At 32.5% G+C, this 21,581-nt stretch overlaps 2 protein-coding genes across 2 annotated transcripts; one reads left to right on the forward strand and one right to left on the reverse strand.

Moving 5' to 3' along the window:
- The first annotated feature begins 7,907 nt into the window (after nucleotides 1-7,907).
- LOC114755013 (myb-related protein 308-like) lies at nucleotides 7,908-10,151 on the forward strand. Its single transcript, XM_028943883.1, has 3 exons — nucleotides 7,908-8,078; nucleotides 8,182-8,311; nucleotides 9,162-10,151. The coding sequence occupies exons 1-3, from the start codon at nucleotides 7,949-7,951 to the stop codon at nucleotides 9,961-9,963; spliced, it is 1,062 nt and encodes a 353-aa protein (XP_028799716.1). The 5' UTR covers nucleotides 7,908-7,948; the 3' UTR covers nucleotides 9,964-10,151.
- Nucleotides 10,152-13,010: 2,859 nt separating this feature from the next.
- On the reverse strand, nucleotides 13,011-17,005 carry LOC114755060 (NAC domain-containing protein 86-like). The gene is made up of 4 exons (XM_028943924.1): nucleotides 16,849-17,005; nucleotides 16,391-16,674; nucleotides 14,960-15,379; nucleotides 13,011-13,368 (listed from the first exon to the last, which is right to left on the reverse strand). The coding sequence occupies exons 1-4, from the start codon at nucleotides 17,003-17,005 to the stop codon at nucleotides 13,096-13,098; spliced, it is 1,134 nt and encodes a 377-aa protein (XP_028799757.1). The 3' UTR covers nucleotides 13,011-13,095.
- Between the last annotated feature and the right edge of the window lie 4,576 nt (nucleotides 17,006-21,581).

Here is a 21,581-nt window from a genome sequence, read left to right on the forward strand (position 1 = left end):
GCACACACACACACTTACACATATGTGTGTGTGTGTGAAGCAGAAGCTATATATATTGTCAATATTATATATATATATATATATATATTGAATAATAGTCTTCTTGGATCAGCCTGGAGCACCAAATGTTTTTGAATGGCTTCTTAATTCTCAGATAAATTATCTGAAGAAGGAAAGTTTATAAATGAGGCCACGTGTATGCAGAAATAAGGAACAAATGAATATTCAAAAGGATAATGCAAGGAATTAAGGTCTGTTGTATCTCATATGGGCTTTGTCGCTGGCGTAGTTATCTCATATGGGCTTGTAGCTGGTGTAGTTTTTCTTGGGCTGGGTTGTATTGGGCCAGTCTAATGGATTAACTTTAGCCCAAACGTTTTTGAATTTCTCAGTCACTAAAATCACATATTAATGAAATCAGTACCAAACCCAACAGTTGGTAGATATAACAATAATGTGATTATGTGGGCTGAAGTTTTTTTCTGTATGAAAATTAAATAGTGGGTTAATATTTTTAGGAACCACATTAATTGCCAAGATATGATGTCATTGTTTTCCAAATCAAGTTAATCCGCAACAGACATACATATTGTATTTTGACAACATTAAATAGAAAATATCTTTGATTAGCCTGTAAAACCAAAATAATATAAGTTGGAAATTAACTGTTTTGTGAATGTACCAAGCATTAATTTCTACAAAATATATCGAAACCTATTCATTGTAGCAAATAGCGCAAAATCGATGGCCCCAAAAAAAAGAAAGGAGCAAAATCCTTGCAACCAATAAAGAGAAAATCTCAGATTACCATTATTGTCAGCGTTGATCAGTATTTAGGCCATTCATATATACTCCTTTAATCCTATTTATAATGAATAAGGGACAGAAAGAAGATCTTTTTATTCTATTTATAAGTTATAATATTCCATTTTTAACAAGAATGTATATACAGGTTAAAGAATGTATATACATACTATTTTATGTATAGATTGTTATTTTTGTTGAAAAATGTATATATCATATAAGAGCAAAATTTGAAGATAAAATTTTAATAAGACACAATTAAGGCTTTTCTCCATTACGATAAAACATATTGTAAGAGACTTATAAGTAGAATTATAAAAGTATGATAAATGTTTACCGACTATGGTGAGACAGTTCAATAAATTCAAAGATTTTAATGATAAAATTTAAAATAAAAGAAAATATATTCATTAGGTTTCATGCACCTTACCTCATTCATTTGAGGCTCCAATAATGTACGAATTTCCATTATGGATATCATTATATAGTCCCCCCAAAAAATCATCAATATTAATGACTTGCAAAAATTGCACCTCCCCTAATTACCAACAAATTAATCCTTGCTGATATATGTATATATGTAGCATTGTTGAGAGATATATATTAATACACATACATATGCTTATTTATCATTGAGTTGGGTTTGTGAAGGCATCAAAATGACGAACTCAAAAGTTCATTTGCTTTCTTCTGCAATCTGCTTTCTTCTCTTAGTCTCTCTTGCTGTGAGTAGGCATCATGATGAGATTAAGAGACTGGTTCCTTCAGGTCCCAATCCTGAGACTTCACCTGATCCTCCTCCTCTCACATCTGATCATAACAATTTGAACTACAACAACATCAAGAGGCTTGTTCCTTCTGGTCCTAATTCTCAGCGTTCACCTGATTCACCACATGTCGCTTCTAGCAACTATAATAATATCAAGAGGCTTGTTCCTTCTGGTCCCAATCCTGAACAATCACCTGAATCGCCTCCAATCACTTATTAGAGGCTTCTTCCTTCAAGTGGTTGAGACGCTTGTTCGTGGCGCTGGGGTTTTGTTCCAGATCATGTACCCATTTTTCTTCATCATCAGTTTCCATGGTTCTGTGTTTTTTTTTTTGGCTTTAGTTTTCAGGTTCGAGTTGTTTGTGTTTTGTGGTTCGTTGAGTCGGTTTGGCTTCTTTTTCTTTCTTTCTTGGTTTTTTCATTGGTACATCTGGAGGATTTGAATCCGTTATCTTCTTGCTATTATACCCCATCGTTGCCATTAGATATAATAATGTTGTTATTTAAATTTTTACCGTTACGTTTAATTTCTTTAGTTGTTTAATGGAATTTATTCACTGGTCAAATGGGGGCAAAAAATCAATGAGTGGATCTCCCGAGATTAACACTATCCATTTTAGAAGCTATTATAGCCAGCAAATCGAGTGTTTTGCAATATACATGTACGTGTCTGACTATATATTCAAATTTCGGGATTTCTGTTTCTCATTCCTCTTTAAAAGACATAACGTCAATCGAATGGTTGTTAATCCCAACTTAAGAAATATTTTAGACCCAAAAAAAAAATTGAGAGTGACTTGGGTCTAAAGGTTACTGAAGTATAAAATTCCTATGGGACGAGAAACTCATACTATAGTCTAAATTATTATTGGACAGATGGCTGATATAGAATTTTTTTCATAACACATTCTCGAGTGAATTTCGTTTCAAAAAAATAGAATTATTTGTTCCACCAATGAAAAAAATAGAATTAGTTAATTACTTGTTTAAGTTTAATAATAAGATTGTATTGTTAATTCAATCGTACCTTTTTAGCATATCGAGTTATTCTTTTATGTAAATTGTGTAATAAAAATTCTCAATAGAAAGTTTTGTTTTATTTGGAAAAATTTGCCTGCAAAAATATGAGCCGAGAAGGGGGGCAAAAAAAAAAAAAAGAAACTCTTTCAGGATCCAACCATATTAAAACGGATGTTTTGATTCCCCCCCCCCCCAAGAAGTGAATGTGTTGGTTCAATTGGAAATTTTATTATTATTGAAGATTAAGAAAGTAAATATCTTAAAAGATAAGAAATTTATTCTAAATAAATGTTGTTAAACTATATCCAAATTTGAGAAACATAGTTCCCTTTTCTGCTGGTTCTCTAATAATGCCTGTAATAATTATCGATATTCCTGTCTGTTAATAATCCGCTGTTTTTTCATACATAATACAATCCAGTGTTTTTCACAGCTTGTTAGTCATCAATTTTACTAATATGTAACATTTTATATTTTGTAAATTTTATGGTAATTAGTCAAAAAAAATGATTTGTTGATAAGCTTCTGTTTTTTTTATATATAATTCAAATAACATGCATGTGTGTGTGCACACCCCAACACAACGCATATTATATCAAAAATTCATTGTACATTGTAATAATTACCATCAAATGATTATTATACCATGCTTAGACGACATATTCTAACCAACATTTTAGTTTCCATGCATAGTTGGATCATATAATATATTGGTGGTTATATTACCGTGGTTGAAACCTCTATTTTATCTTTTTTTTTTAACGCACAATTAGGTATTTAATATTATAATACCGATTTATATTTGATCCAAATGAGCACTAATGGGTTAGCAAGAACTCTCTTAATATAATTTTCTTTAATTATAGAAGGGGGAAAATGCTTCCCCTATACTTATTACTATTTTTTAAAAAAAATTAAATAATTTTATTTTTATAAAAAGAAATTCTACCCCCAGCTGAAATATGAAAATGTAACACTCCCCATTTGTCTTATTCTTTTTTTTTTATCCCATGGTACAACTACATTAGACAACTATAGAAAAGCCCAACGACTAGGTTTGGACCGGATTCAAGTGATACTTTGGACCCAAAACTGTCAACATTCCTTCAGGTCGTGAATATATGATTGAGTCTAGTTGATGTAGTCCCAAACATGTTTGGAAAAAATTAATTTATTTTTTTATGTTTCTCACATTTAATATCCTCATTGAAATAGGGGTATTTTATGAAAAATGACAAAAAAAATTTCATATAATAATAACAAATAATCAATTTAATTAATTTTTTAATTTTTATAAATTATTTTATTAAGTCTTTTATTTAGGACTCAGCATACAAATGTGGTCCTTATTATAAATAAGTCACTTGTAGAATAAATTTTTATTTAAATACAAGTCATTTGTAGGATATTTAATGACTTTTTTCTAATTTTATTTTTATTTAATTCTTGTTGAGAGAAAGAGAAGAGACAAATGCGAATGAATTGTAAGTATAGGGAAAAAAAACAGAGAACAAAGAAAACATTAATAATAGTGAAGTTGAAAAATTATAATTATATATCAACTTAAAGCATTCTTCAATATATGAGAAAGTGTTACAAATAAGTCCTAGTAACAATCAAAGCGTGACAGTAATAGAAAGAGAAAAGGGGGGGGGAGGATGGGACATGGTAGTGGTGTCTAGTAAGATAAAGAGTATGCAGAAGGATTAGTTAGAGTTTTGTCGTTTAATTAGTCAACTTTAGACATCACACAGCACACCAATTAGAAAATCTGTCATTATATCTTTGAAGTGTAAGAATGATTTATTCACTCCAACACTTCACCTAAACCCTATCTCTTTAGTTAACTGTTATCTCTACCCTTTCTTCTCTGTGAGGGTTGAAAAAACTGTTATTATCTTTGCTTTCTCTATGTTCACTAACACACCCTATTATAATATCAAGTCTCGTACTCATTAAGCTTTCAACTCCAATTAGAAATACCACATAACTCCTCCACTTCACTGGATATAATAAAGTAATGACAATCAAATGTTATTTCAGCTTCTTTAACTCACTTACATCATGTAAGACTCCAGGACATTTTTCCATTGAAGAAGAAATTGAATTTGCGGTAGAAATAAAATAATTTCCCCCTAAAAAGTGAATTGAATTTGCTTAACATGTTTGATAATAACTGTGACAAGAAACAAATATTATTCACTCAGACAAGAAAACGTCCAAAGATGTGCATGTGGACGTAAGGCACTCTCTGGGAGGGTTATATAATTAATGTCTAACAAACGGGTTTACCCAAAGTTAATAAGAAACAAAGAACCAATACTGGGTCTGAGATTGGAATAATTAAGGTTTCTTATAGAATCGTATTCTGGGAAATTCTAGTTTAATTTAGGCCTATGACAAAAGACCAATGGCTTTGCAAAGGACTAGAAAAGCTATTAGAGAGGGATCGAGAGAGTTTGTGAAGATATTTGCATTTATCTGACCCCTAATAATTAAAAAATTGGATCTTCAACATTCAGCTATCATTTCTTGAAACTTTTGTTTCGTGTAAAATATAAATATATAATAATTAAATATGCCCACGAGATGCTCATCCATATATATCTATATATTTGTACTTAGTATTGAATTAGACACTCAAGCTCTTTTCTTTCATTTCTCTCTCTCTCTCTCTCTCTCTCTCACACACACACACACACACCCACACACCCACGACGCACTCATAAAGCCACAGAAGAATTAGATTAATTGATTACCATAATATTTATAAAGAAATCCTTCTTGCTAGCTTGCTAGCCAGGAAGTTGTTTACTTGTGGGCATTGAATTATCGTCAATATAATTTCTTTTGGATTCCGAAATGTTTTTTTTTAAAAAAAATTATGTTACGGAACAGTCAGGTTAATTAATGAATTGACCAGTAAGGAACAACTGGGATATTCATATAACAAAATGGAGAGCCAAGGCCCGGAATGAGTGTAACTAATTAATTTAAAAGTAATTAATTAGAAATAAAATTGTGCAGTACTGTTTCGTGTTGTGGGGGCAAAACAACAACAATAATTGTTGTTTAATTTTAACCATCATAAGGGCTTACAGAAACTCACATGCATGGTTTCATGAGCTATTATCGTAATTGATCAAATTATTGAAATTATTATTTGGGGGGGGGGGATTTAATAGTTCACTTGCTTACATTATGTTTAGTTTTTCTGTACTCTACTTTGTGCCACATGAATATAGATTAGGAGAATATTAGAAATCATAATGATTGTAGGGAATTTTAAAGCGTATGATTTGATAGGTTAAGGGATTTTTTTTTCTTCTGACGGGGGTCATATATTGGACAATTTCCATGGCTATCATTATGAGCAACTATTTGATAATTATTCTGTTTAATGCTGAAGTTATTAACAATGGACGGATAATCGATTGATTGAAGAGACTTAATATTCTCTAAGGGTGTGTTTGGTAAGAGGGAAATGGAGAGGAGGAAAGAGAGAATTTTAATGAGCTCATTTTAAAAAATTAGAGGAGTAGGATTATAAAATTTTGATAAAAAAATGTAACATAAAAGAGTAAGAAAAATTAGTTAAAAAATTTTAATCCCAATTCTTAAATGTTTCAAAAAGAGCTTATTAAAATTTTCTCTTTCCTTCCCTTCTTTTCATTTCTCTCATGCCAAACAGACCCTAAACAAAGTTGTTATTTTGATGAATTCTTTGAGTCTTGTAAATGATAAAAATAAATCCACTGCGATAGTTTCTATTAAAGTCTTAGAGAGCGTTTAGGTGGGAAACAAACATAGTTTTAAAAGTAATTTTATAGTATACGAAATATATATACGAGTAGAATTTTATCTCAACTTACATAAAAGTACTTTTTTAAAGTGTTTTTTTTTAGTGAACCAAACACCTCCTTAATGTGATTACTTGAATCTAAATTAGTTGATAAATAAAGGTAATATTAACCTAACTTATACAATCCAAAATACTCATCTGGTCCGGATCCTAGTTATAAAATACTTTTAATATGTTTTACTGAAATCTAAAAAAATAGTAAATTAAACTTCACTAATTCTGTTTCAGAATTTAATATCTTCATAAATTTAGCTCTAATTAAGGGTAATTAAGCCAAATTATTCTCAGTGTTTAAATATAGTTTCTTATAGAGTTGAAAGACCCACCAAAGTGGACTTAATCAGGGACCCCAATATGTGTGTTTTTTCGTAGGCTTACGTGTAAGTCTGAAGATAATCAATTATTCACCATGCTCATGTTTTTCCATTCAGTTGAAAATTCTCATGTACGTGCGTAATTGTGACTACTCCCACATTTAATTTTTTCTTTGCAAATGCATGCATACTTTGGAAGATTGTGATTAAGCTGTAAGTGCTTGTTCTTGAAGTTAGTTTATATTTGGGCACTGTCGGGGGTAACATATATGTAGAAAAACCCTGGTCTAGTGGTCTTTTCGATAGAAATAATTAATACGAATTACTTTTCAAATGAATATTAATTCGTTAATATGTAAAAGACACTCAATTTGACGTTTGAGAGAGACCCCCCTTCCCTCTCATGATGAGTAGTGAACCTGAAGATTCTATTTCCAGCTCATTTCTCATTTCATGATAACATTAATGGGACCATTTGATTCTTTCTTTTCTTTTCTTTTCTTTTACCTTTCTTTTTTGTTTACTCTTTTCATTATTTGTTTCTTGGATCGGTATATTATAATCTTGATCCTTGGCTTATTGTAGATCAATCTTGATCTTTTTTTTTGTTTGTTATAATTTGAGCTTGATATGTTCTACTATTGTTTTTTTTTGTTGAATCAGTTACATTAAGTTAATACTTACCCTCATATTAAACAATATTTACCTTAAAAAAGTTCGCTCTAGCAATTATCAATAATGAACTGAACAGAAAATATCAACCTTTGTGTGTTTTCTTTTCTTTTGTCTTTTGATACAGATCTTGTGAAAAATTAATCTAGATTCACATACATATATTGCATTCTAAACAGACCCAGCTTATGATTTTTTTTTAACCACAAGATTTGAAAAATTATCATAATAAAAAGGAATGATGTATATAATAAAATCTTGTTTGAGAAGTTATATTCAATTTTTCAATAACATAAGAAATCGTCCACACTTGTATTGGATAGTCCCAGGAAATGTCAAGACTAGAATAATGCATGGGGTTGATATTGTTATTATTAATGATAAAATATTAAAATAAAGAAAGGTGTGTGGTGTTATATATATAAACGCTGAGGTGGTAAGGTCATATTGCATTGTCCAAGAGCAGTAATTGGTAGAGAGTGATCGAAGAAGAAGAGAGTGAGATCGATGGGCCATCGTTGCTGCAGCAAACAGAAGATCAAAAGAGGTCTGTGGTCTCCTGAAGAAGATGACAAGCTCGTCAAATTCATTACCACTCATGGCCATAAAAGTTGGAGTTCTGTTCCTAAACTTGCAGGCACGTACACCATAATCTCTCTCTCTCTCTCTCTCAAATTAATGGAAGAATAATAGAATATGATCATTGATGAATATATATACATATATGAATCATTGTGTAGGGTTGCAGAGATGTGGGAAAAGTTGCAGACTGAGATGGATAAACTATCTGAGACCTGATCTCAAGAGAGGTTCCTTCACTGCCGATGAAGAACAAACCATTCTCGACGTTCATCGAATTCTCGGAAACAGGTAACTCAAACTCAATTCATTTCGCATCTTTCACATTGTTAATTTACACTCTACCTAATACCCAGTTGCCATCCATCGATCGCAATGCAAATATAATGCAATTATTTGCTTCTCTCGACCACTTCAAAAGGATTTAATATTTCTCTGTTAGTCTTATATATATAGTTACATCTTTGCATGTTGCTGGAGATCCTTGTTATACTAATATTGTTCTCATATACCAGTTGATGCAATTAGAAATGTCAAATTTTGAGCTGAGCTACAGTCAATGCATCGCAAAACTGTTCACTGTACTTAAATTTGGGGGATTACTTCCTCGGATCTAAATAACTAATATTCACATAAATTGAAAAAAAAAAATTCAGTTGTTTATTTAAAAAAATGTGTTAGTTTTCCTAATATAGCCTTCATTTCAATCAATGAGTAGTTTTGGGGAAAATAATAATAAATGTGGAGACAAAAAAATGACGTTAATGTAGGACAAAAGCAGAAACCTCAGCTGACTCTTATATTGAATGTTTCAAATACATAATAATTTATTTGAAATTAAGGAACAATATGAAAGCGGAGTACGCATTATTAAAATTTTAAAAGAAAATCTTCCGTAGTGATTTCTCTTAGCTTACTTGTTTTCCCCCCTCATACTATATGTTTGACTTTCCATAAATCTGAATTAAAAAGGATTACCCGGGACACCCGCTATTCTATTATTCCTGATATCCGACTCACATTCTAGAAGCACTGGAAATTAAATTCCGCCCAGGAAATTACAAGACAAACACACAAAACACACACACACACACACACACATTGATGTGAATTAAGGATTTATTTTGTGTTGTGGTTGTAGATGGGCTCAGATAGCTAAGCATCTACCGGGAAGAACAGACAACGAGGTGAAGAATTTCTGGAACTCATGCATTAAGAAGAAACTCATTTCTCAGGGCTTTGACCCTCAGACTCACAATCTCCTCTCTTCTCACAGACGACCCTCTCTTTCTGTTTCTTCCTCTTCTGCCACTAACAATGATCATAACAATGATTCCACTTTCAAACTGGTTCATGAACCTGAAAACATGAATCTTCAACAACCTTGTACCTCCACCGTCTTCTCCATCCAATACCAACGACCCAATTCGACCAGCACTAATAATCATAATGTCTCTAACAGTGATAATGTTGTCCATGAACCTCATAATTTCCCCTTTGAATCATCCATTATTAATGGGAATATTCCTGCGCCCAACTTTTCTTCGTCCTCTTCTGCCTGCATCAAGAACAACAACTATAATGATTGCTCATTATCTTCCCTTGTTGGGTTTTCTGAGAATATTGACCACAGATCATCATCATCATCATCATTGTGGGTTTCTCGGGATGATATTGCTGAAACTGACCAGATCTTGAGATCAGCTCAGACATTAATGCAAGGAGATATTACTGAAGCACAGTTGGAACAAGAGAAGGAGAAGAGCAGTACTAATAATATAGACCAAGTCAGAGAGGAGGACCATTTTAATAATAATAATAGTAACTGTTTGGAAGGGTCAAGCAATAACTTTGATTTTGGGTTGTTGGAAGGTGTACTTAACTCTGAATATATGTCTTATGACGTCCTCTCCTCCATGGATGATCTTGCATGGAACTTTTAGATCATGCACCCCTCTTTGACATTCCTTTTAATTTTGTTTATATTTCGTCATTGTAACTAAATTTCTCTTATCTGTCAACTTAATTGGGAGAAATATTTGTGTATCACATAACAGGTACTCTATACAAAATACTTTAGACGAAATATTCTTCAGTTAATTATTGTCATTTCACATGTAACATTTGTAAATTACACTATGCATTTTTTTTTTTAATTTGCGCGAATCTTCCCCCTTTTCTTTAACTCAGAGGACCTTCCAATTTATATAAGGCTTGAAATACATGCATATAATATAACTTGGCATATCGGTCCCGAATAGAAAATTAATTGGTTGAGTTGATTGGATATATGGTGTAATATACTGCCTGATTGGTAGTTGAGGGCAGAATTTGCTCCTAAATATAATATATTGATTCATTTTATCTTTCTATTTATTATTTTTTAAAGACTAATTTATCTAACTTATAAAATGATACATTTAATTTAATATTATACAGGAGTATTTTAGTGTTATAATTTATTAATCTATTGGATTTTCTTAATCTATCTAAATTAATTAAGTATATTTTTTACATTAAAGATAGGAAGGAGCGTGTATAATATAGATATATATATATATATATATAAGCGGTAATTAATGCACGTACGTAAGAGACTAACATTGATGGCAAGAAAAATTGCTTGCAAGAAAAATACTTCTGCCTGTCATATATATATATATATATATATATATATATATATATAAGCGGTAATTACTGAGTTTACTTTTTAGACTACACATATATTCTTGTACAACCACGTGTCTTCGTTTTAAAGTACATACGTTCATACATTCTTATAAAACTCCATGCAAATGTAGTTGTTGCCCCAAAAAATATTTTTAAATTTTTAACTTTTAAATCAATCTTATTTACTACATTTTAATAATAATTGATAAGATTTGAAAAACAATTAACAATAAATTTCTATAATTATTCCTGATTTGAGATTTTAAAATTTCAGAAGTATTTTTTTTAGGATTTTCCCTTTATATAAAGATAGATAAATGAAAAAAGGTTTTGAAATATACTTCGAAGTTATACAATTTTTCGGAATAAATTATCTATTTGTGGGTTGTGACTAGAGGTCATCTCACGCTAAAATAAATTATCCATGTTTTTTTTTCCTTAAGCACAACTATTTTTTTACCGGATGTAATCCTGTTCGAGGTATTGTCAGGTACTAAAATAATGTGCACACTTCTTTCATTGGCTTGTGATGTTGTAAGAGACTAGCCTCTTTTACTATTTTTAACTTCCATTACTATCCAATTTCTTTTTTATCCATGGTTCTACGCTCTATGGCTAGTGTGGCCTTTGAATGGGCTCCCCTTATCGGTATCCATCTTTTTTTGTTTTTGGTGTATTTTTTTTATTCATGGCTCTACGGTTAGTATGGTCTTCCAATGGGCTTGCTGCATCAGCATATGATGCGACGTAGGCCCAATATGGTGTAAAATTCGCGTCAATGCAATCTTGGGCCAACTATATATACCTGTGTTAGGATCTTGGGCTTTCTATGACCCATTTTTTATGGGCCTAGGTTCCATCCCACGTGGCTGTCAAACGTCGGGCCTTCCATCATGAACAATAGACGGCTGGATTTTCGTCAACCGGACGGCCAGGATCTCGTATACCTTGAGAAAACTTTCAGGCATCCTTAACGCCATCGCGTTTTCGTCTGTGGGAGACGTGGCTTTACGCTGCACGTTGATTGCGTTAATGGTCACGATGAAGAATCGAACAGCGCGCAATTCTTCCGCGAAGAACGCCGAAGCCGAATGCAAGGTTTTTTTTTTTTTTTTTTAACCAGCAAATGCAATGGCTTATTCTCAATCTCAATGCGAGGTAATCTTACTTTTAGACAGTAAATAATTTGTTATCTTATTTTTTTCTGTACATATGATGTGATATTAATCAACCGATGTTTGAATCCATGCTTTATATGGAGATTATGATAAGTTACATTATTATTATGATTTATAATTATGAATAGCAGTGTTAATTTTTTTCCTTTTTTTTTTTTGGATAAAGATGGCGGTGTTAGTTTTATAATATGCAAATATATATAGATATATATTGAATTAATTAACATATTTGTCCCTAAGCTATATTAACCAACAATAGGACTGAATATAAACATTTATTAATTTCTAACAAATACCTGTATAACATGTGATAGTGTAGACGTATATGATATGTAATAGTACTGTGTTAATTGATCCTAATTGACGGACTTTTTTTTCTAATTAATGTGAATACCTCATTGGCACGTCATATAATATCCTAAACATATCCATATATATATATTTCAATAAAAAGTAAGATACCATTTACTCGATATTATTAAATTTAAGATGCTAGTTGCTTCTCCATAAATATTTTACAGGCAAAAATAATGTTCCTTAACTCAAAAATTTTTCCCATCAAGTGTGCCACATGTCAATCAAAACTTGTAGGGTCTTCTCACTTAATTAACAATCAACTTAGTGTACTCTGTTACCCTGTTGGTCCATAAGCACATAGGCAGCCTGTGATTTTGACTCTTAAAAAGGGAAATATTGTTCCAACGAGTAGTTTAGAATAATCAGTACTCCTCACAAAAATAGCTTAAAGGCAAAAATGAAGATTAACCATATATAGCACAATAAACTTTGCTAATCCATTTTCATTCAGAAGCAGATCAGGAAAAAGATCAGATACATGAGTAACATTATGTAAGGCTATATGGGAAAAAAAACAAAATAAATAAATAAATAGAAATATCAAAAACCCCACCCCCAAAATAGAAAACAAAAAGAAAATTAAAAAAAAAAGAAATGAAAGAAATATAAAGTGAGGAAAAAAAAACATATGCATGCGAGCCCCCTTGACTCAACATACTCCTATTTAGTACATTATAAATATATATTTATATATATATATGGCGCCCTTCTTGGACTTGACAAAACTAATAACAAATCCAAGATCACTTTGTGTTGTGATTTGAGCCAACACAAGTATACCTTTGTGTAAATGAATTTTTTTTTTTTTGGGTGCTGTACTTTTGAGTATGCATCATATATAGCTAGGGTTAGTACGTACGTATTATAATATCAATCTAACATAGAAAGAGGCAAAGACTTATTGTCTTGATGAGAAGAACACAAGGAGATGATCTCTTCTAGAGTCCCACTCATTGTACCACAGCTCTTGTACTTGTGATCATATACCATATTGCAGTCATTCATCATCATTTGTTCTGGCTTCATTAACGGCTTCGTCTCCGTCGTGGTCTCTACGAAACTTGTCTGAGGGAAATCTTCAAGCTCCAGTGGCGGATATGAAAGTTGATAGTGCATGCCAGCATACATTTGTAGCTCCATTTCCTGCAACAACATGAAGTGATCTCAGAACTGCTCAAGTACTTAATTACTAATCCTGATATAGTGTAATTAATCCTGGTTATTCTTACTCAGATTTAAACTTTTATTATGATCTTTCAAGATTATTACTCCTAAGAGTACCAGTGACACACACACACATTCTTGGGGTTCAACGAAGAGAAGGAAGAAGTATATGACCTAGAGAATGATTTCACTGAAAGCATGCATGGTCAATGATTTGAACTAAAGAGCCACTTAGATTTAGGTTAAGTGGGGTGCAAAAGGTGTTTATACTTAAGACTTAAAAAAGTGGGAAGTTGAGGAAAACGAAGTCCCCAATCAGATGCATAGATAGTGCTATTCTATGTAAAAACTAAAATAAAAGTAGCTCATAAAGAATTTTGAATGTTGTGTAAAGCTAGCAAGCTAGCTAGTCACTGAACGTTAATCGAGAGAGAGAAAAGAAGTGGCTCACTTCATATCTCATGATTTAAGAGAAGAAGAATTGTTGATAATAAATGAATAGCTTTTGCTAAAATAGGCCAAAGACCTAGCAGCCACTGATATAAAAAAGAATGTGACTAAAGATAAAGATGAGTCTACTAAGTTTGAAATGCCGTAAATGCTTTAGTTTTAGAAATCAACGTATCAATTTGATGATCATGAACTTATTAAATGGGTAAGGGGAAGAAAAAGATGTATTCACTTTGGAAAACGCTTAATTTTGAGTCAGTCAAAAAGAAAAGAAGTTATGGGAGATGGTGAAGAAGGGGAAAGCCAATCATATTGGAGTATATATCAGTCCAAGTGAATTTTTGAGAAGGAAGCTTTACGAAAAGATAGGAACTTCATCATACTCGCAACTTTTGTTACTTTAAGATCAAAAGAGAGCTCAAAGACATGTAATGTGGGCCACTATGTATACATAAGTATAAAATAAATCAATCTATTCTAAATTTTTGTTTGGGCTAAAGATCTGTATGTTTTACGCATTTATTATGCATTAATTGAGGTGTGAAAGGGACGTTTCAAAGTAACAAAGCAGAAATGTAAAGCAAAAACATAGTTGGAAATGCAGGATAGGTAGAGAGAGTAATCATGGGCATAAATGGCATGAAAGGGGAAAAAGAAAAAGTCAAATATACTGTAAGTAAATCATCATAATAATGCTCATCATGATAATAAATTTATTTACGTATTTTTATAAATTAATTTATAATTAATATGAGTTATTAGAAAAAGGGACAGCTCACAGTATGACAAGACGTCCAGTAAGAAAAATAGAATGAAGAATGAGACGTAGATGGGTTTCACTTTGTCCAACTCCTCTTTCTTTTATCTTATCTATCTTTCAAGCTCGACGATATATATTAATTATTCTAAGTTCCAATATACTTAATTAAGAACTCATCATATGATAATCTTGCTACATATAGCCCGGCATGCATTTTTGTTCCCAGCACACATATGAAGGATCATGCTACCTATATATATATATATATATATATATATATATAGCGACCATGATAACAAGATCAAATGCTGGACATCTATGTGAACAGATTAAAGAGAAATTTCAATCATAAATAGATACCTGAAATAGATTTGATGAATAATCAATTCCAAGGGAATACCGATTTGCTGCACTATTTGCTTCATCAGAAGCAATTTGGGCTTGAAAATCATTATCTGCTAAGCCAGTTTGATCAGTGGGGGTCCCTTGAGTGAGATCCGAAGACGAAGCATTATCACAAGGAAATTTACTGTTGGAATTGCCACCATCGTGATTATTATTTTTATTGACCATAGTTTTCTCATCTGGAATTTCCATTTCTCTAGAAACCTCGAAGCCACTTGAATCCTCCCTTAATCCTTGTTCATCTGCGACCCACATGTCAGACTTTGATCCCTTGTTCTTATTAGCAGTAATTTCTGTTTCCTCTTCCTCCCGATCTTCTTTTGGTTTTGGGATTTCGATCGTCTTCTTGAAGACACGACACAATGAATAAGAATCCTGTGATGTACATCCCATGATGTGTCAGAGATCGTAAATAAAATTATATATTCATGTGACTTCACTAACACCAATATCATAAGCTTTTGTTTGAGTAAAACCATGGTTTTGCCTTTAATCAGCCACTTAAGCTTTAGGTAAAAACTGTATCTCTATAGCGTAAACTTTTGGTGATGTTTTTGTTCATGAACGTGATGAATCCGGGAGAGAAAAGAGTAATATGAAAAAAGCAAGTTAAGAAAGAGAGAATGGGAAAATCAAAAGAAAAGGGATGCAACAGTAAGAACACTCTTCATCATCATGTTTGATCGTAACCTAAATATATATTCTTTGTAAAGAGAAAAGAAAAATAAAGTTTGCAAATCATAAAGAAAAAGATCATTGTAAGAATATCAGTAGTGGCATGTGCATCCTTGTAGAACAAGATTCAAAACTTTGATATATAGGAGTTTGCTATATGCTCTACATATATTCAGGTTCCATATTCATGAGGGGTCACAGATCAATATCTTAAAGTGCTCATAAAATCTTCTGCGAGCTAAAGACCAACTTAACAAAGACTAAAGCAACACCGAACTTCAGGATCTTGTCTTGTCCGGTCTTTAGATCGTGATTAACTTTTGTGGCTTTTTAGGGTTTCTTCTACCATCGATTCAGTCATTATCTAATTATTATCCCTAGACTTGCACAGGAAAAAAACAAATCCAATTCCTAGCTTACTGTGCTCCTAGATGCGGAACAACCAAATATAATATTCATACATTGTAAGGCTTGTTATATATCAACTCCCTTAATTATTTTTCAAAAACCCTAGTTTGGTTTCAGTTGTGAAAAAACTCACTAGATTTTTATAATTCATTAACCATGATGCTTCAAAAGTTAAAATGTATGTTAGCATACTTACAAATTAATTTGCAGTTAGACACCACACATATATATGCTATGTAATTGAAGAAGGAAGAAGGAGGAGGAGAAAGAAAGAGTAGAAAAGAAAATGTTTGACGAAAAGACCTTCAAGGAGAAGGAAGAAGTAGAAGGAGGAAGTGAATCAGTGAGACGATATTCGTGCATGACCCAGCTGGTTCTGATACCATGTGGTGCTCTTCCTCTGTAATAAACCAATGTCTTCTTCATCCCTACTTGGCGTTTCTGAGAATGAACTGCCCTATCTTTGCCTGTGGCTTTCCAGTATCCAGCTCTTGTTGCTCGGTTTGTTCTTGACCCATTTGGATACTTTCTATCCCTCGGACTGTAGAAGTACCATTCCATATCCTTACTTGGCAAGAACGACTTATCTGTTTAAATTTTTATCAGTTTTAAACAGTTAACAAACAAACTCCAAGTTAAGAACCATTATACATGTTGAGAAACTCCTATATATAAAACTCCTTTGGTCGGTACTAATCGAGGCCATTATCGAAGAAATGTCTTATTTATAGAAAGAACGACTATATAAAAGATAGATGTACCTGGCAAATCCCATGGTTCGCATTTGTAAAGATCAACTTCAGGGATAATTTCAAGCTCTATAGAACGGCCTGTGATTTTTCTTTCCAAGTAGTAAGCAACGAGTTCTTCATCCGTTGGGTGGAACCTAAACCCGGGTGGGAGACTCATCGGTGCCATTCTAACTGTAGAGAGAGATGGGTAGAGAGAGAATGGAATTTGGGAAATGAGTGGCAGAAGATGTGAGCTAAACTAGAATGTACGACACAGAACTAAATAGGCCACTATTGAGCCAGAAGTCTTATGAAACTACCCTTGAAATCCAAGCATATTACTTAAATTTGTACGTTAAAAGCGTACTGATATCTGGCGGACTGAGCAATTACGATGGGAACTGAGGGACAAGAATGTAAAATAAAGGGACCGTCGTAGGGTCTTTAGAAGAGAATCTAAGAGCAAGTAAGATGGTACTTGCATGTGTGAAAACCCAGAGAGAGGATAAGAAGCTTCTCTGCTTTTGTCTGCTCACAAAATAACAAAAATCAAAGGCCTTCTTAAAAGGCTGTGTGGGCCTTGACGGACCGTCCATACTCTACAACACGCAATACTATGCCTGTTTCTGTATTAAATAATCATGGCTGTATAGAAAATTACACTACTCTCTGCAGTATTCCTTAATCATTACTATTACTATCTTATATGGGTATCTTGGACGTAATATATTTGACGTACATGTACTATTATATTTGATATATCTGGACGTCGATCTACAAAGCATTTGCTGTTTTAGAATACCATCATTATATTCTTTGCATCTCATGCAAAAGTAGCAGAAGGCACAGAATCCCTTACGTTCAGTAACATCGGCATGCGAGGTTGATTTTTTCCCCCTTATTGAGGTTACCTAGGATCAATGAGATCTAGCTAGTATTAGTTAATTTGAACTGCTTTTTGCTCTAGTTTTTTAAAATTTGCTTTGGATTATATATATATATATATATATATGTATATTAGCCTACCTGGGCATTTTTCCAATAGTTTTCCCAAATGAAGATGACAATTATTATCCATGATTAATGAATGAATGAACCATTTTGTTCACGGGTATCGAACTCCACACACGACCGGACTAATTCAAATTCGATTGAAGAGGACCCTTTCAGGTGGAAGCTCTACTACCTGTAAGTTTAAACTTGAGACCTCTAGTTAAATTGGAACAACCTTTTTACTACTTGATCCAGGCTTTCGGTGGTATCCAACTATAAATAGTGTTTAGGTGTTTCAAGATATGATCTCCTTAGGAAATAATGCCCATCAAACAAGACTTGGACTCTAATTAACAAGTTCGCTAATTAAGCATTAAACCACCAACAGTATCCAGAAAATTAATCTCGACCCTTTTGTTACATGTTCAAAGAAACGTTGCAAGCTCATAAAGCTCATAAATCATGTTCCATGCAAGCACATGAATATGCATGGACCTCACTCCAAGATCAACTGGCTCTGAACTTAATCATGAATCTAAGTATAAAGCAGATCTAGTATCATAAACTAAGATAATACAGCAAGGTAAAAAAGGAAAGTGACAGAGTAAAGCGCGTAGAAACATGTTACTAGTAATGTGACATGTTGCAGAATTTGCTGATTAATTAACTATGATCCAATTAAAGCTGCAAATATAATTAATCGCAATATTCCTTCCCGAACATACACTTATTTAACAATTATTAATGCATATCGCTTCATGCTTTAAGTATAACACATACGATTAAAAAAATGTAGTGTAATACTGAATCTGGCTTTGCTTTGCCTTTTTCTATTACGCGTTGGCATACGCAGTGCTGTATTTTAATTTAATAGAAGATATATACACTTGGACTAGCAGAAATCGAAGCCATCATGATCATGTCTAATTAAAGTAATAGTATTAAAACTTTGATCAAGACCATTTAGAAACATAGACCAGAAAAAGTACGACAAGATTAACTTATTGGATTTAAACAATGTCTAGCTCTAACATCAAGAAATTCTTACCAAATACAGGTTTGAATTGAAACATTTAAATTTGTATATCCATCTAAGTCCTATTTTAACAAAAAGCGATAAAAGAATTGTGTTCAATGTCATGAGCATTCTAACTATGGGTTCATCACTAATTGCGATGCGTTTATGTAATTATTATAGAACTTACGCATCTCTAAGCCTTTATCTATTTCTTATATTTAGAACTGGAACTAATACAATTTTCAGTGATCAAGAACTCTTTTCCTCAAGATATGGTATCTATACTCATAAAATAAAAAATTGTAGACCAACAAACAATAAGATCATGTATAAGTTCCTCTCTCATGAGATTATAAGAGAAAATTATATAAACATGAAATGTTTTGTAAAACAAACTATATTGAAATCATACAGATAAAATTAATTAAAAAAGGGATCAAGTATATAGAATGTAGAGAGATGAGTTGGGTGGGGTCCCTGAGATATATAATTAAGTGTAATTTGTAATGGGCGGTTGGTCTTTAATTTTCAGAGGAAGAAGGGGAAAGAGCCCTTTATGAAGCATAAGATGGGGGGCTTAAGGTAGGGGCCCAACAGCATCTGAGCAAATCTACCTGTCAAACTGTCACTGTCTTCTTTATCTTTAATATTTTCTTGCCTCCTTTAATTTTTTTTCCTGCCATCCAAACACACTTTTTCTTTACTGTTTCCTTTGTTCCTTCTCCAATGCCCTTTCCTTAAAATATCATTTTCATTTGGGTAAAGACATACTCGTCTCTTTAATCATTACTACCAAAATCTTTGACTGCCCCATTCTCCTCTTCCCTCTTCCCTCTCTCTCACTTTTCTCTCGCGCAATCACACACAAAAACGGCAAGTTCACTAACGCTCGTCACTGATAATATAATTAAGCAAGTGAAAATTCTCTACCTTTTAATGTAAAAGAATTAGTAAAGGATCTGATTTTTAATACTCTTTCATTGCTAACTATAAGACCTAATAAATAGGAAAAAATTATCTTGGTCTTCAAATTTTTGGCATAAGATATATGTACACACATTAATCGGAGTCTTTCAACCCCCAGTGGAATTTTTAATTCAACATATATGTAGTTTTTCAAGATTTATTTCAAATAAGACTAAAATTCGACAATAATACTAATGTAGTTATTTTTTAATGATTGAGGGAATGCCTAATACTGTATGTACTTATACTTATTACTAGTGTTAATTTTTATACTTACATGATAAAAGCACAGCTTTAATTAGGGTTTTTGGTGTGGCGGCAAAAGCATTGGAGGTCAAATATACTTTTGAAGCATATATTATGTAAGTATTAGCTTTGAAGTAAAACGGCGAAGAATTATATTCCACATTCTGGTTAAGTTACTGCCCTTTATGTGTTTCTTAGGTAGCTTTTGGTTTTTACACCTCAAATGTGACGCGGATTGAGTTGTATAAATTCAATTATGCTGACACACTAAAGATGGTTAGAGAAAGGAGCTTCAATCTTTTGCCGAATGACTTTGTGTGTGTGTGTGTGTGTTTATAGAAATATATATATGTAACGCAAATACAATATATAATATAATATAGTTAACTTTAACAAACCGTCTTTTACAATTCTCCATTCCCCTTAGTCTTAGAGCTATTTGCTTAACCTTATGTGTGAAAGAAATTTGGAGGAAACAGCTTTTGATTTTGCATAAAGAGATTCCAAACTCATCCATTTATTATCTTCATCTTCGATGAAACAGTACAAACACCAAATTGCTGCTAGCTGCTACAAAAAGCAGCATCGCTATATATTCTAGGTTTAGCTAGCCACCACATTAATCCTTACGGCTATGTCTGGTTCTTTTTCTTTTTCGGTTTCACAGTGATTTAACTGTTATACTAGCTAGGTTTTCTTTTTATATTAGAAATTTGCTTATACAACAAGTTAATTAGATCCAATTAATTATAAGTTGATAAAATTAAACAGACATTATATCAAACCAGATTAACTCATATATCATCATATGATCCACTTAATATACACTTCTTTATCTCATTATATATATATATATGCTCGCCAAAAGAATCAAACTTCAATTATTGATTGAAAAAAGGGATCGATCGCTTCTTGGCAACACTTATAGGTATATATATTATCATATCTGTGTGTGTGATTCTGGTGTTATACTTTATATGCATTTCTCATCATATTTTGTCATTCACATGGCTCTTATTCTTTTCATCTTTTTGAACCCACACACACACACACAGAGACCGAGAAAGAGAAAGAGAATCACGTTATAAGAAGGTGTTATTAGATGAATGGTTTCTAAAGCCATGCAACCTTCCACACGATCTTAGTTGTGGAATAATTAATGAAGCCTTCGCAAATAATGTACCATGAAATTAAAGCACGCACACACACATATATATATGAGCACACATAGAGAGTAAAAACATAAAAGAAAATAAAAAGAGTCGGTGAAGGGATCGGATAGTTAAGTTTTTTTGTACAGAAGAGTGAGATAGAGAAGATATATGTATATATGAAGAGTATCATCAGATTCGGAAAAGTTGGCAATATCTATGGATAAGTGTTGTAAATTGGCATATTAGTTTGTGCACAAAAGACAAAATATTTATTCTGCTTTTAAGCAAATTGCAGAAATGAACAGTAGCTTTCGTCATGTGGGTTTCTTCTTCTGAATCTGATATATATGAATCACTGCGCAGAATTCCACAACGCAAGTGTCACT

The sequence above is a fragment of the Neltuma alba genome, unplaced genomic scaffold (assembly GCF_004799145.2).
Source record: "Neltuma alba isolate B1F8T4 unplaced genomic scaffold, ASM479914v2 tig00010229_pilon, whole genome shotgun sequence".
NCBI classification, from domain to species: Eukaryota; Viridiplantae; Streptophyta; class Magnoliopsida; order Fabales; family Fabaceae; genus Neltuma; species Neltuma alba.

What these genes read in the sequence shown, in the direction of transcription:
- LOC114755013 (XM_028943883.1), top strand. Translation starts at nt 7,949, where the DNA reads ATGGGCCATCGTTGCTGCAGCAAACAGAAGATCAAAAGAGGTCTGTGG. An exon ending in TTCTGTTCCTAAACTTGCAG is followed by an intron (nt 8,079 to 8,181) that starts GCACGTACACCA and finishes ATCATTGTGTAG; the next exon opens with GGTTGCAGAGATGTGGGAAA. An exon ending in CATCGAATTCTCGGAAACAG is followed by an intron (nt 8,312 to 9,161) that starts GTAACTCAAACT and finishes TTGTGGTTGTAG; the next exon opens with ATGGGCTCAGATAGCTAAGC.
- LOC114755060 (XM_028943924.1), bottom strand. Translation starts at nt 17,005, where the DNA reads ATGGCACCGATGAGTCTCCCACCCGGGTTTAGGTTCCACCCAACGGAT. An exon ending in CGAACCATGGGATTTGCCAG is followed by an intron (nt 16,675 to 16,848) that starts GTACATCTATCT and finishes AAATTTAAACAG; the next exon opens with ATAAGTCGTTCTTGCCAAGT. An exon ending in CTTCTTCCTTCTCCTTGAAG is followed by an intron (nt 15,380 to 16,390) that starts GTCTTTTCGTCA and finishes TGTACATCACAG; the next exon opens with GATTCTTATTCATTGTGTCG.